At 25.2% G+C, this 13,959-nt stretch overlaps 1 protein-coding gene across 1 annotated transcript; it reads right to left on the bottom strand.

The window, feature by feature from the left end:
- Positions 1-1,355: 1,355 nt before the first annotated feature.
- Positions 1,356-2,105, bottom strand: LOC145828489 (kelch-like protein 23). Its single transcript, XM_082936243.1, has one exon. It carries the CDS (start codon positions 2,103-2,105, stop codon positions 1,356-1,358), a length of 750 nt encoding a protein of 249 aa, XP_082792369.1.
- Between the last annotated feature and the right edge of the window lie 11,854 nt (positions 2,106-13,959).

Here is a 13,959-nt window from a genome sequence, read left to right as displayed (position 1 = left end):
TTTTTTAGCTCATTATAATTTTGATTAAAGTTGGGTATGCAACTCGATGACCGAGAGGTCTTTTTGTGTATCCAGGGCCTTCAACCAAAAATAATTTTTAGCAATTTTTTTCAATAAACCTCATTAAGATCTGAATTATTATTAAGCATTAACTTTAAAACCTAAAATTTAGGCTTGATCAGACTCGTGCTAGCAACAAGACCAATACAAACAGTTCCAGATCAACAAACGGATTTAACTGTGGTAATTTTTAATGTCTTTTTTTTTCGTTACTTTTTGGTGTAATTTTTGTTTTCGTTATTTGTTTGTGGCAATACATTTGTTAAACACAGATAGTAATCGCTTAATAAAAAATCATTAAGTTAACTTAAATAAATATTTAAATTTACCATTCAATAAAAAGTACCAAGACTACTGATTGTTAATTGGGGTTGCGGCAATGTATTAAATTAATCTAGTTAGTATTTTAGACCTGGTTGATACAATTAAAATATTGTTGTAAAAATTAGATCATTGATATAAGTTTATTAAAATGGATAGGGTGAAGTGGTTAATTTAAAGTTGACGTGTAAAATTTAACTGGGTGTTACCGAACTATCAGTAAAAAAACGATTATAAGTGTTTATATATTCTTAAATACTAGTGGCGCTAAAAAATGCAAATTGGGGTGCACAGAATTTTAATTTATTGATTTAGGGTTCACGGTTTCGAAGTAGCGTGCCGACCACTGATTTAGAACAAGTGCTGTTACCCCTAACCCTTTTCCTCGGTCGGTATTTTTTTTCTTTTTTATTATTCTATTTTAATTTTTCTAGTCTGTTTTTTAATACTTTTTTTGTATTTTTTTTCTTATATATTAGCACTATCACTGTTACCCCTAAACCTTACCCTAGTTCGGTAACTTTTTTATTTATCATTTCTTTTTATTCTATTTTTTTTTTACTCTCGTGCAAAAATGACCCTTCTTGCAAAAGTGACCCTTTGTGCAAAGTCGTTTTCAAGCAAAAGTGACTTTTCATTCAGGAGTGTCTTCGTTTATATTTGATCCATTCCCAAGATTTAGCTTTTAGACTTTAATTTAAGTTGTTAAGAAGAAAAAATTATAAAAATATCACCCGAATGTAGACTATACAAATTATTATATAGAACACAAAACTTTCACCTTTTTAAGATATAAAGTAAAATTTTCAAATATATGTTTGAAAAAGGTTAAACCTTAAGGTTTAAAACAAATAAAAAACTTCACACAAATTAAAAGTTTATATTCACTCAACTTTTTAATAATACTAAACTTCAACTTTTAATCTAGTCTTTAAAAAAATTACACAAAAAAAAGTATATTTCAATTATACAGTTTAATACCATGGTAACTTCGCACAAGAAAAATCTGTAAGAGCTTTTGTTACTTCACATGGTTCTCCGAACCATTTATTTTCATCAACATCATAACAAAATACTACTGATGTGTTATCTTGAAAAACTAGAATTTCGTTACCTAGCTTCACACAATTGTTGTTAATCGTGAGAACAGGTTGATTCTTCAGAGCGACAAACTTCTTAGAAAAATTGTCAAACACTTCACAACCACCAACTCCATTGCCAATAACAAACAACTTTTCCTTTACAACAACTAAGTTGTGATAACATTTACCTTTGACCATGCAAGGCATTGGTGTCCATTCATCTGCAAAAACATCGTATGATTCTACTGTGTTCAAATCATTATTGTTGTCATCAGACCCACCTGCAACAACTATATTTCCTTGAAAAACTGTACAAGATAAAAACGATGTTTCTTCCATCATTCCGGATTTTTTTTTCCAATAGTTGTGTTTCGCATCAAATTGTAAACTGGGATTTATTGCTCCAAAGCTACTATAATTATAGTCATAACCACCAAAAATATATATACTGTTCATAAACGCACAAGCACAAAATCCTTCACGATTATCAAACATTTTAGTTACTTCACTCCATTTGTTGGTAGAAGGTGAATATTTTTCTACAATATTTACCAAATTATCCTCATCATTATTATAACCACCGATAACATAAACTTCTCCTTTCAAACAAACAGCTTTTAAATGACCTCTCTCAATATTCATTGGGGTTAGAAGTTTTACGTTGTTTAGATTGCTTCCATCAATTCTACTTACACTTGCCAAGCTAGTACCGCGAGCTCCACCACATATTAAAATGTCGAAATTGTTTTGGTTACAATATCTATTTGTATGACTACAACTTGACTTGTTATGAAACAGTTTGCTCTTGTCTAACAAAACCTCTTTAATTATGTTGATGCATTCGTTCTTTTCCTTTACGGTTTCACTGAATGACAATGTACTCTTTAAAACATTTTTCAAAGCCTGTTCTGATAGTAAAGAAAGTCGGACTTTTAGTAACAATTGTTTTGCATATTTTCTACGTTCTTCACAATTGTAATTCAACCAAACATTTGCTGCATTAAAAACTTCAACTTCTGAATGAATATTTAATTCAGAACTTGCAAGTATTTTTGCAACAAGACTAAAGTGTAAGTATAAATAGTTTTGATTCTCAACTATCATTGGAAAACAACGTTCTATGTAAATCAAAGACAACTCAGAAATAGTGACTAGTTTATAAAGTTTAGCTATACTATAATATGTCAGAACATTATCTTTAGTCACTTTGTATTTTAGAAAATCGGATATTTTCTGATTTTTATCTTCGTTTAACATCAACTTATCAAGTTTTATGGCTACTGCTACTTTGTTTTCTTCAATCTTCGTTTTATCTAAAGAATATGTATATATACAACTTTATTTGTTTGTTAATATCTTAGTTGTATTTTAGATACATATTTATTAAATCTTTACTTTGTATCAAATTATATGAAGTTTTAAATTGATCTATGTACCATTTTAGGCCTAAAATATTTTTTTTTCAATATAAAATAGGAGTAGGAAGTACTTCGGTGATGTTTGCTAGAATTATGAATTGTATCTGTTTTCGCTTCATTAAAGAAGAAACTATTAAATAAAAAATAAATAAAAACCTTGCCGACAAAAAAAAATATTTTTAACCCCAAAGGTCATAATTTTTTGATTTTTCGACTAAAATAGTAATAAAATTACTTATACATGTCCTAGACTTATAAATTATATCTTAAATTGATGCTTTTAATTATAAGCATGAATTAAGGACATTTGAACTACTTTTTATGTAGTATGACGTCATTGTTACATAAAATATGCAATTTTTGTCTGTAATATCTTAGTTTAGTTTTTTATAATATAAAAAGCAAATTCTTATGGTGTTTAAACTTTTAGTTTTTTTGATTTTAAATGAAAAATTTGTGAGCTAGTGCATGTTGATATGGATATAAAATACATTTTAAATCGTTTTACGTTGTCTAAAAATAAAATTTCTAGACCTAAATATCATAGAAACAAGTGAAGAAAAGCATTAGGTGAAGGATATGTTAAATCTAAAACCAAAGTAAAACGAAATGTGTTAGTATGAATAGTTGGTTAGTTTAAAAAAGTGCACTTGAAGCAATTCCAAGAGAAATCAAAAAAAAGATGTCCCAAGAAACAGTATAATACTACTTTAACAAAAGAGTAAATCGCATCTACTATCAACTCAGATTTCTTATAATATTTTTCGACTATGAATATGCTATAGGTTAATATTTTTATTAATTAACATAAATTAAATTATAGTTAATATCAACTCAATACCTAGTAAAATGGAATTTTATTATCTGTATAATATAGTTCTTAGCAAAGTATAAGCTTTTATATATTATATATATATGCTTATACCTTGCTGAGTGCTCAGTCTTGTAAATATCATTATAATAAATTGCTATGAGTTTAAAAGTTTAAATGATTTGATACAAGGCTATAAAACAAAAGAATTAAAACTTTTAAACAAACTAACAAATAAATTTTTAACTAATTTAAATTGATAATAATACATAAACTTAGAATTATATACATAAAGCTAAAATAATCTTAATACAGATAAATAATTATTATTTACTTAATAAAAACTCTTCATCTTTAAAAAATAAAATTACACTAATTTTACTAAAATTACATGCAACTTCTATGATATATAGTTTCAGACCTTTTACTCTTAGTCGTACGCTCTCAATAATCAAAATTTCTATAAAGGAAATAATTTATAATGCTTTTTATTGTAACGGGTCAAAATTGCACTAAGAAAAAATTGCACGAAAACAAATTTGCACAAAGGGTCAACTTGCACGAAGAAAAATTTATACGAGGGGACAAAATTGCACGAAGAAAATTTCGCACCAAAGCTCAATTTTGCACGAGTTACAATTTTGCATAAAGGGTCATTTTTGCACGAGAGTTAAAAAAACAACGGAAAACATAACATATCAAAGTACACAAAAAAAAACAATAAAAAAAATTTACTTACCGAGGGTAAGGGTTACAGTGACAATAAAAATAAAAGATAACTAAAAAGAATTATTATAATAAAACAAGAAAAATTTAATAAATAAAAATAAGCTAAACAAAAAGATACTAATTGAGGTTAAAAACTAGGGACAACAATGATAGTAAAAGAAAAAAACAATTGAAAAACAATAATAATAATAACAAAAATAATAAGTTACCGACCGAGGGTAAGTATTAGGGATAACAGTGGTAGTAAAAAAAAAAAAATTAAAATTAATAGAGTTAAAAACAAAATCATACCCAGCAAAAATGTCTACGTTCAAAACTCTCTACTCGGGCAAAAGTGACTGTTCGTGCAAAAGTATTTTCGTACAATTTAGTCCCCTCGTGCAATTTTGTCCGCTCGTGCAAGTTTGACACCTACCAGTATTTCATATTTATATCAACATGCAATTAAAATGACATTACATTAATAAAATCTTTCTGGCTAGCTGACTCAACACATTTTAAATTCATGATAAAAAAAAACAAGTAAAAACAGCAGCAGAATTTGCTATTTATATCATATAACTAAAATATTTAAACATAAGTCAATCAATTTAAAAAAGGTTTATTATTAAAATGTTTCTGTCGTACTTTGTAATGTACTTTTTATTTAATTTAGTTTCAAGTAAAATTTCTACAAAGAAGTTTCACTTAGTTTTAATTCTAATTTAAACACTTTAATCAGACTTTTACACTTAACTCTTTACATGGTAACTATTTTTAGCTAGACATTTCAAAATCATTGTATGTAACTAAATTTACACTATACTCTTATCAATTTTTAGCAAGATTATTATGATGAAGCGCTAAATGAAATTAATTAATAAACTTTTTTTTTAATGAGTGACTTATGTTCAAACTTTTTAGTTATAACCAGTACCAAAACTTTACTTTATTAGATAAAAAAAGAGGATTTTACAAAATAAGTTTCTACATTTTGTGTAATAATGACGTCATAATACATCAAAAGCAGTTGAATTTTCTTTAATTTATACCTATAACTATATTAATTTATTTAAGATATAAATTATAATTATAGGACAAGGACATGTATAAGAAATTTTATGATTGTATAAGTCGAAAAATCGAAAAATATGTAATTTTAAGGGTTGAAATTACTTTTTTGGCAGTAAGTTTTTTATTTTTTTAGATTGTTCTTAATCAAGCTACACCACATCCAAATCATAGCTTTTAATATAAATTTTAAATATGACCAAAAAATGTGCTGTAATCTTACCCCTTGTTTTTATAATTAAGATAATTTAAATTTTTGATAAAAAATGAACTCGATGTGAAAAAATATTCTAAAGGTAATAAAATGTTTTCTGTTTTAGTATCTTTAAGTTCATTGTTTAACTACCTATTTTAGATTTATTTATTTATAACTATTTAAGAAATACATATATGCACTATAAAATATGTTTTACTTATTTATTCAAAAGCTTTATACCATTTAAGTAGAGTTTATATTAAAAACAAGACTTCATGAATAATAATGTAATTTAAAGAAGCTAAAATAATTTTAATAATGTAAATTTTATTCATCAAATAAAACTTTATTTTAGTAACTATTTTAATTTAGTAGCTGTGGCTTGAAAATATTGTTTCGTTTTCTACAACTTCAAAGAGTATAATGAATTTTGTTTTGTTCTTACCTCGTTTAGAATTCTCTTTTGAAGAATTTGCAATATTTTCTTCAAAACATTTCTGTGCATTATTCTTGAATCTATCTACTAAATTGCACATGACTAAAAGATTTACTATTGTAAAGATTTTTACATTTAATTAGAAACTGAAAAAAAGTATTTTCTTACATGTCATAAAGATAAAGGTTATTAACAGTAAAACAAAAATGAACTCTTACTAATATACATTCAATTTTTTTATCAAGTTATGAAAAAAGCTACTTTTATAATATAAAAAAAAAATCAAAATAAAATGTTGTGATAGTGTTGTTCGTATAACTTAAATAAAAAGCTTTAAAAGTTTGATCCTAGAACCTGGTGTACGTATGAACATATGGTTGTTGAGTTGTACACCACTTGTATACAGTTTAACATAGTTGTCCAGGACAGTAATACTAAAAAACGCTTAAAATATTTTGAAATTTAAACTGTAGTAATTTAAGTATGTTTTATTAAAACTATAGATATGATATGAAAAATTTTATTTCAGAAAAAAGTATATTATAAGATTTTTATGAGAAACTAGGATAGTACTAAAAATTTACAATAAGAGCAATTATTGTTGTACACGACATAATATTAAGAAACTACCAGAAGCTAAGTTATAAGTGCGAGGACTCAGGATTGATGAAAAAACAAATCCATATAACAAAATAATTATATAGAAAAGTTTATTCTTTTAAAAAAATCAAATATTTATAAATCGTCGGAAGAGTCGATTTTGTGTGCAGGGTTACTTTTGCATAAGGGGACACTTTTGCACGGCGACTCTCTTGCTATAAGGGTCACTTTAGCAAGTAGGGACACTTTTAGTCGCCGTAGTTTTTACACGAAGGGTCATTTTAATAACATCGAAAGAAAAAAAAAACCAACCCCGGGTAAGGGCTAGGAAAAAAAACCTAATATCCCAGCTGCGGTAGCAACAATATTCTCTTTATAATCTTATAATTTTCAGTCAAACAGTTTCACTGGAAGAAAACAAATTAAAAAGTGTAGTATTAATGTAGTTTTTTGTATACTTACCTCTGACAAGTTTCTTTTTTTTTTGAAAATTTGGAAAACTATCAAAAGTTGTTCATTAAAGTTATTATAATATAAAAGATACTAATTTTTTAATAAATAATATTTAGTATACTTATTAAATCTAATAGTAAAAAATCTAAACTACTCTTATAATAGACTCATCATAACAGTTTTACAAATTTTCACCATATCTTCTTTATAATACTAGACTAAATATAAAATGCAAAAAAAGTATTTTCATTTTAATCCTAAACTGTTACTTAACTAAAGTACTAAATTATACTTTTACTTGCTCATTACAAGATTCTCTACACTATTTTCACTGCAAAACAAAATAAAGGTTTTTAGAAAAGCTATTTTTAAAATATTTCATTTAAGTTAAGAGACACTTGAAAACTGTCTTGACTTATGTTAAATACACATTAAAAATGAAACAGTAAAAGTCTAAAATAAATAGGACTTAAATATATATAAATAAAAAACCCATACATAGAAGCATAAAAAAGTAAACACTATCAAACATAGCTTCAGATATAAAATATTTTTTGTTCCTAATAAAGAACCAATCGACTCAAGCAATTAACTCCATGAACAATTTTATTTACTTTCTAAAATTATTTTAAAAAGCTATGTAAATAAAATTTAAACCTGAAGAGGCTTTGATTAAATAACCTTTTTTAAATAGTTTGTTATTGAACAGTACTTCTAATAAAGTTATGTTTAAACTTTACTTTTGTCTTATTTTTAACATACCAATATCTAACTTAATATTAGTTTACAAATGGAAATAAAAAAGGCCAAAGTGTTTAATGTCATTAGATCAGGTAGGGATCGTAATAATTTTTTAACCAAGAAGTAAGCATTTTATGTTATGTTCTAAAACTAATTTTATAAATATATTTTAAATAATGTATTTAGAACTAGATTGTTTAAATTTTTTGAATAGTAATACAAATCAGGTAAACTTATTTTTCCATTAGGTTAATTTGTATAAATGCCAGAACTTTGCAGTAAACTAAATTTTTGACAAACTTATGTTAGTTTGAACATAAAATGTCATGCTCAAACATTTTTACAATAAAACCTTACCTCGTATTAAATACAAAACTTTTTATGATCGTAAATAATACGAGCGTACCAGATGTCTTGCCTAATAGAAAATGTATTAAACGATGCACAGCAAAAGACAATGCTGACATCACTGATCAATACTAGCAAATGTTGATTTATTTAAAAGCGTCATAAATCGTTTGTAGATTGATGACTGCAGGTTTTTCGGTTGTGACTTGCTATTACTAATGAGTCTTAAGGACGAAACCAGTTTTAGTCTACTGAGAGCTTGTGGTCTGATGATCGAGTTAGTATGATCAACCCTAAGTAGCAGTGTTATCATTTAAGAAACAATTAACCTACTACGCCCTTAGAAATTTTAGCTAAATAATACTATGTTTAGGGTTGACACCAAACTTGTAAAAGAACAGGTGTCTACTATGATTATGAAAATACTCATTTAAAAATTTAGCGTTAAAATTGTAAATCAATAGAGATTAATAGACAAATTTTTTTGATAAATTTGTGTAACAATGTTAGTTATTTTATAAAAAATATAAAAAAGGTTTGAATTACTATTTAGACATTTTAACTTTTTAACTTAATCTTATTTTAACACATAATCTACTCACTGGAAAGCCTATTTGTAGACTTCAATGCTGATTACTAGTTTGATATACGCCTAAATCATTATAAATATTTTTTTAGATTTGAAACATAATATACTTTGCTATTAATTGGAATAGTGAAGATCTTGCCACAAGGTTAAAATACTTTAAATAAGTATTTCATAATCAATAACTAATGTTCTTGAACAAAATTGGTTGTTTTTAATAGCAACATTTTGAATCTGGATCAACTTAATCACATTCTAAATATAGAAAAATATGTCTTAAGATTTGTAAAAAGTCTTAAATATTTCCTGAGATATTTACAAAAAAATTCAAAAATGTCAAATTATCTTGGGTTATCCTGATCACCCTAAGATTTTTTTATTATTTAAAATAACCTGAGTTATCTCGAGGACAAATAGTGTGTGGCAACCCTGTTCGAATGCAAAATTTAGCCTGGAATTAAGGAAAAACAACCTAATACCCACACATTAGTTGAAATAGTTTTTTTTATAAACTTAAAATTTTCAGTCAAACAGTTTCACTTGAAGAAAAATAATAACTGCAACTAACAGTTTTAATGTAAATTTTTACTCTTACGTCTCACAAGTTCTTTTATTTTGAAAATGAGGAAAACTATAAAAAGTTAGCTATAGTGATATAAAATGTACAAATTATTTATTTAGTAATATTAAATATACTTAAAAAATCTAATAGTAAAAACTCTAATACTACTCTTTAACAAACTCATAACAACAATGTTTGCATTAATACTATAAATTTTCAGCTAATTTGTTTATTATTTTTAACTAAATTTTAAATGTATCAACGTCTTTTTATTAGAAATTTTAAGATGTTATTTATTAAAGTACTTGTACTTTGGTTTTTTTTTTACAATATTTTCAATACTTTACTAACTGAACTAAAAAATTGGTTTTTAGGATAGTTCTTTCTTACATACACAATAAAACTGAACTAGTAAAAATTTAAAATTTATAGTAAAAATGATTAAAAAAACATTATTAAAAAACCCATACGTAGAAACAGAAAAAGTAAACAAAACACTATTAAATTATCTTTAAAGCTTAACGCTATTTTGATCGTAAATAAAATAAATCATCTCTTTAGATTAATTGTAAAGCAATTAACTTCATGAAAAATTTTAACTATTTTCTAAAATTTATATAAAAAGCTGTGCTTACAAAATTTAAATCTGCAGAGTCTTTGGTTAACTAAACTTTTCTTAATAGTTTTTATTAAACATTACTTCTAATAAATTTAAAATCTATAAATTTAATTTATGTTTTATTTTTAACTTATTAATACCTAAAAATAGACACTTACTTTATATTAAATTTCATGTGGATATAAAAAAGACCAAAATGTTTGAAGTATTTAGGTCAGGCAGGGGTCGGCTGCAGTTGTTTATTTGGAAATAATTTCATTCATAACATCATGCAAATGTATGCAAATGAGATAAATAGATAACACAGCAGAATATTATGAACATATATACCATGGTCCCTAACCCACCTAACCTAAATTTTTTAATCTTTACCTTGTTCCTAACCCGCCTAACCAAAAAAACTATTTAAAACTTGAAATAAAAATAAGTAAATATATAGCCAATCAGAAGCGATCTTAGAACCGCAGCAGACGCGTTCTGGTAGAAGCCTATTCAATTTTTAAACAAATAGTTTTATTTTTATGTTCTTGAATATAACTAACTTTAATAGAAAATTCCAAATATGTTATTTAAAACTATAATGTTTCAAAATTTTGTAAAATACTAGAAATCAGTTAAAGCAATTTTTACATTGAAATTATTAAACAGAGATGCTAGAACTTAGCAGTAAAATAATTTCTTAAAAAACTTATGTTAGATTAAATTTAAAATATCATGTTCGAGTAAACTTAACAACAAAATCTTATTGTTAAACTTTTTCAATCTATACCACGGGTCGAATTCAGCATCTTTGTATGAGTTTTTTAGGAAAAGTTGCTAGACATTTATATTATTTGAATATAGTTGTAATCAAATAAAAAATTGACTTATTAAGCTTTATTTGAACACTAGTAAAAAGTTATTACTAAATAATACGCAATCTTGTAAGTTTAAATTATAGAATACTTTTTTTAAGTATTTTAAAAAAGTATTTTTTGCACTTTTTTACTTAACAGGCCACAGATCAGAAATGGCTGAAAGGAAAATATTAATTATTTTAAAGCCACTAATTACTCTAACATGACGCTTTAGGTTAAAACTAGTGTTCTACCGGATTCAAGATCCGGATCAGGCCGAATCCTGACTTTAAAAAATCGTAATTTGTCTATAACAGGGGTTGACAGGCAGTTGGTGCTCAATTTCAAGCTTCAAAATCTTTTTAGTAAGCAGTTTTAGTTTTAGTGACATTTAGATAATACATTAATTTTGGTTTTATTAACACTAACAAAAAGCTTTTTTAGTTTATTAATTTAAATTATTTTAAGCTACAAGTAGAATGCCTATTCAAGTCGTACAGATTTAATAGAATAGTATTTATATTGACTTAAAATACTTAAGTCTTAATAAACTATGTACTTTATTAAACCGTAATGGGTCAAACATTCATGAAAACTCGTTTGCACGAATGCTTTTTTGCACGAGAGTTAAAAAGTTAATAAAATAAAAAGTACAAAGAAAAAATAGAAAGCTAAAATTAATAAGATAAATTTTTAGGAAAAAATAAGAGCTACCAATCGAGGGGAAGAATTAGGGTTAGCAGTTTTAGAAACAAAAATTAACCTTACACAAATAACAAAAATCTGAATTAATAACAGGAGTTTGACATCTAATAAATTCTTTTGGTATGCAAGTAGACTTTTAACTATTAGTTTACGATTTTGCAGTTTATAAATACAAGTTACCACTTTTTGTTTTTTTTTTGTTTCTCCACAAATTAAAACACTGAGGTCATCTTGGTTGTAATATATATTTTCATAAAAATCTTTTGGTTGAAAGTCAACTTTTTTCTATCTTTTCTTGTTACTGCAGGTTTTAAATTAAAAAAAACGATTTCATTTAGCTTCAGACAGTTTAAAACATCTAAAAGACTTTTAAGATAAATTTTTAGTTAATATCCTATAATATAAGTTTGAAAGTACAAGGAAAAACTTAATTTTAAAATTGAGGCGTACAGTTTAAGTACTTCAATCATTATAAAATAATATTACTCATTTGTTTGCATGACTTTCAATTTTTAATATAATATTAATTTCTTTATAAATGACTATTTTTTTGTAGAATTTTATTTCAATCATAAACAGTGCATTCTATCTTTATTAAAATGTTTAAAAATAGAAACACAATCATATAATAAGATCGTGAATATAACTTTAAAACTATGTAAACTAAATAAAACCTATTTTGATTAGTTAAAAAAAATAAAATATTGGAAAATATTTAAAACTAAATACTATATAAAAGCTATATACTAAAAATATTAAGTAAAAACACTAGTAGTTCAACAAAACTTTTAAAATAGCATAAGAATTTGTTATATTTATTTAAAATGAATGTAACTTACTGTCACTATTTTTTCTATGTCTAATTTTATTAAAATTAAAATTTTAGGTTTCATTGCAAGATAAACAAAGCTTTGTAAATGAAAATTATATCAGAAATAAACTCATTAAGTTTTAATAAATTATACTGCGTCGTCTTACTAAAGCTTATAGAAATAAAATACATATGTAAACTAACTTTAGATAAAGTATCTTTTGACCGAGCTAAAAGATCTTAGTTAAAGTACAAAAAGAAAAATTATAAAACAAGTAGCATCCTAATAATTGTTAAGTTTATAAATAAAAAGAACACTTATACAATAAGACCATTAGTACAACAACATTATAAAATAATTAATAATAAAACACAACTATTTTCGAGATGTGCCTTTAAAAATTAAAAACTTAAAAAATTCAAAATATCTCAAATTTAAGGGTATAAATATTTAAAAAAAAATAATTGATGATTCAGCAAACATTAGGGTAAACACCTTTGCTTTAAAACTGGACCCGAAAAACATTGACTAAAATTGGCTTTAAACCAGGGACCCTTAACATGGCAGGTACATGTTCTGTAGCTTAGCTACGACGGTATTGTCAAGTTTGCTTATTCAAAGTACATGTACGACATTTAAATCTTATTTTGACTTATATATTTGTTATACCAAATGATTTAATAAGCAAAAAGGTATGTAAAGCGGACATTAGCGGCCAAACTTTTAATTATTTGTTAGTTTTCTACATAAAAAAATCAACGAGGATGTTAAAATGTCAACTTTGTTTCTGTAACAAAGTGGTTATTTTGTAACCTAAAATAACACAAAATAAATAAAAATTTTTGCTAACTACCTAAGAAGTATTTTTTAACAACTTACAATAAAAACTATGCGTAATATTAAGAAAATAACATTACTTGATGATTTTCGATCTTGCATTGTCTAAATATTTAGCCCGGTGACTTAGCTCGCTTCGCCAACGAACTTTTATGTAGCGAACGTTTTTGACTTAGTGTAGTTATAAGATTTCATTTATTCAAAACATATATTAAGAACATTTATTGATTCATTTTATTTTTTCTAGGTAAGCTTTACACATTTGAAACAAATATATGTTTAATATTTTTATTGAATAAAAAAAGACTTTAGTTGTTTAATACTATGTAAGCTTTGAAATATTGTTTTATTTTTAGAATTTAAACTTAAGTAAGAGACACACTATTTAAAGATCTCTTTTATATTTTAACTTAGGTTTAAATTATAAAGATTTGAACCACTACTCAGCAACAAGCTACAACAGAGTGTAGTTTCTTTTATAGGTATTCTTAAGTTTAGAGGTATATATATATATATGTTTATTTAAAAAGTTTACTACTTTGTGTGAGTTATCAGAAGCACAATAAAAGTTTATTCCGTATTTTTCTAGTTTAATGCATTAGAACCTTAAACAAACAAAGAACAGAAAATAAATAGTTTTATATAATTAAGAATATTTATACAATAGGTTATCAGATTGAAACTTTACTATACTTATTAAAAATGTTTGTACTTTCTACTAAATTTTTGAATATTGGAGTGTATGTAATGGGAGCCG

Source organism: Thalia democratica, chromosome 2, assembly GCF_965202585.1.
Source record: "Thalia democratica chromosome 2, ktThaDemo2.hap1.1, whole genome shotgun sequence".
In the NCBI taxonomy this organism is placed as follows: domain Eukaryota; kingdom Metazoa; phylum Chordata; class Thaliacea; order Salpida; family Salpidae; genus Thalia; species Thalia democratica.
The sequence above is the reverse complement of the archived record's forward strand: the minus strand, read 5'-3'. Positions and strand labels throughout refer to the sequence as shown.

Excerpts from the sequence above, each read along its gene's own strand:
- LOC145828489 (XM_082936243.1), bottom strand. The coding sequence starts at position 2,105 with ATGAATATTGAGAGAGGTCATTTAAAAGCTGTTTGTTTGAAAGGAGAA.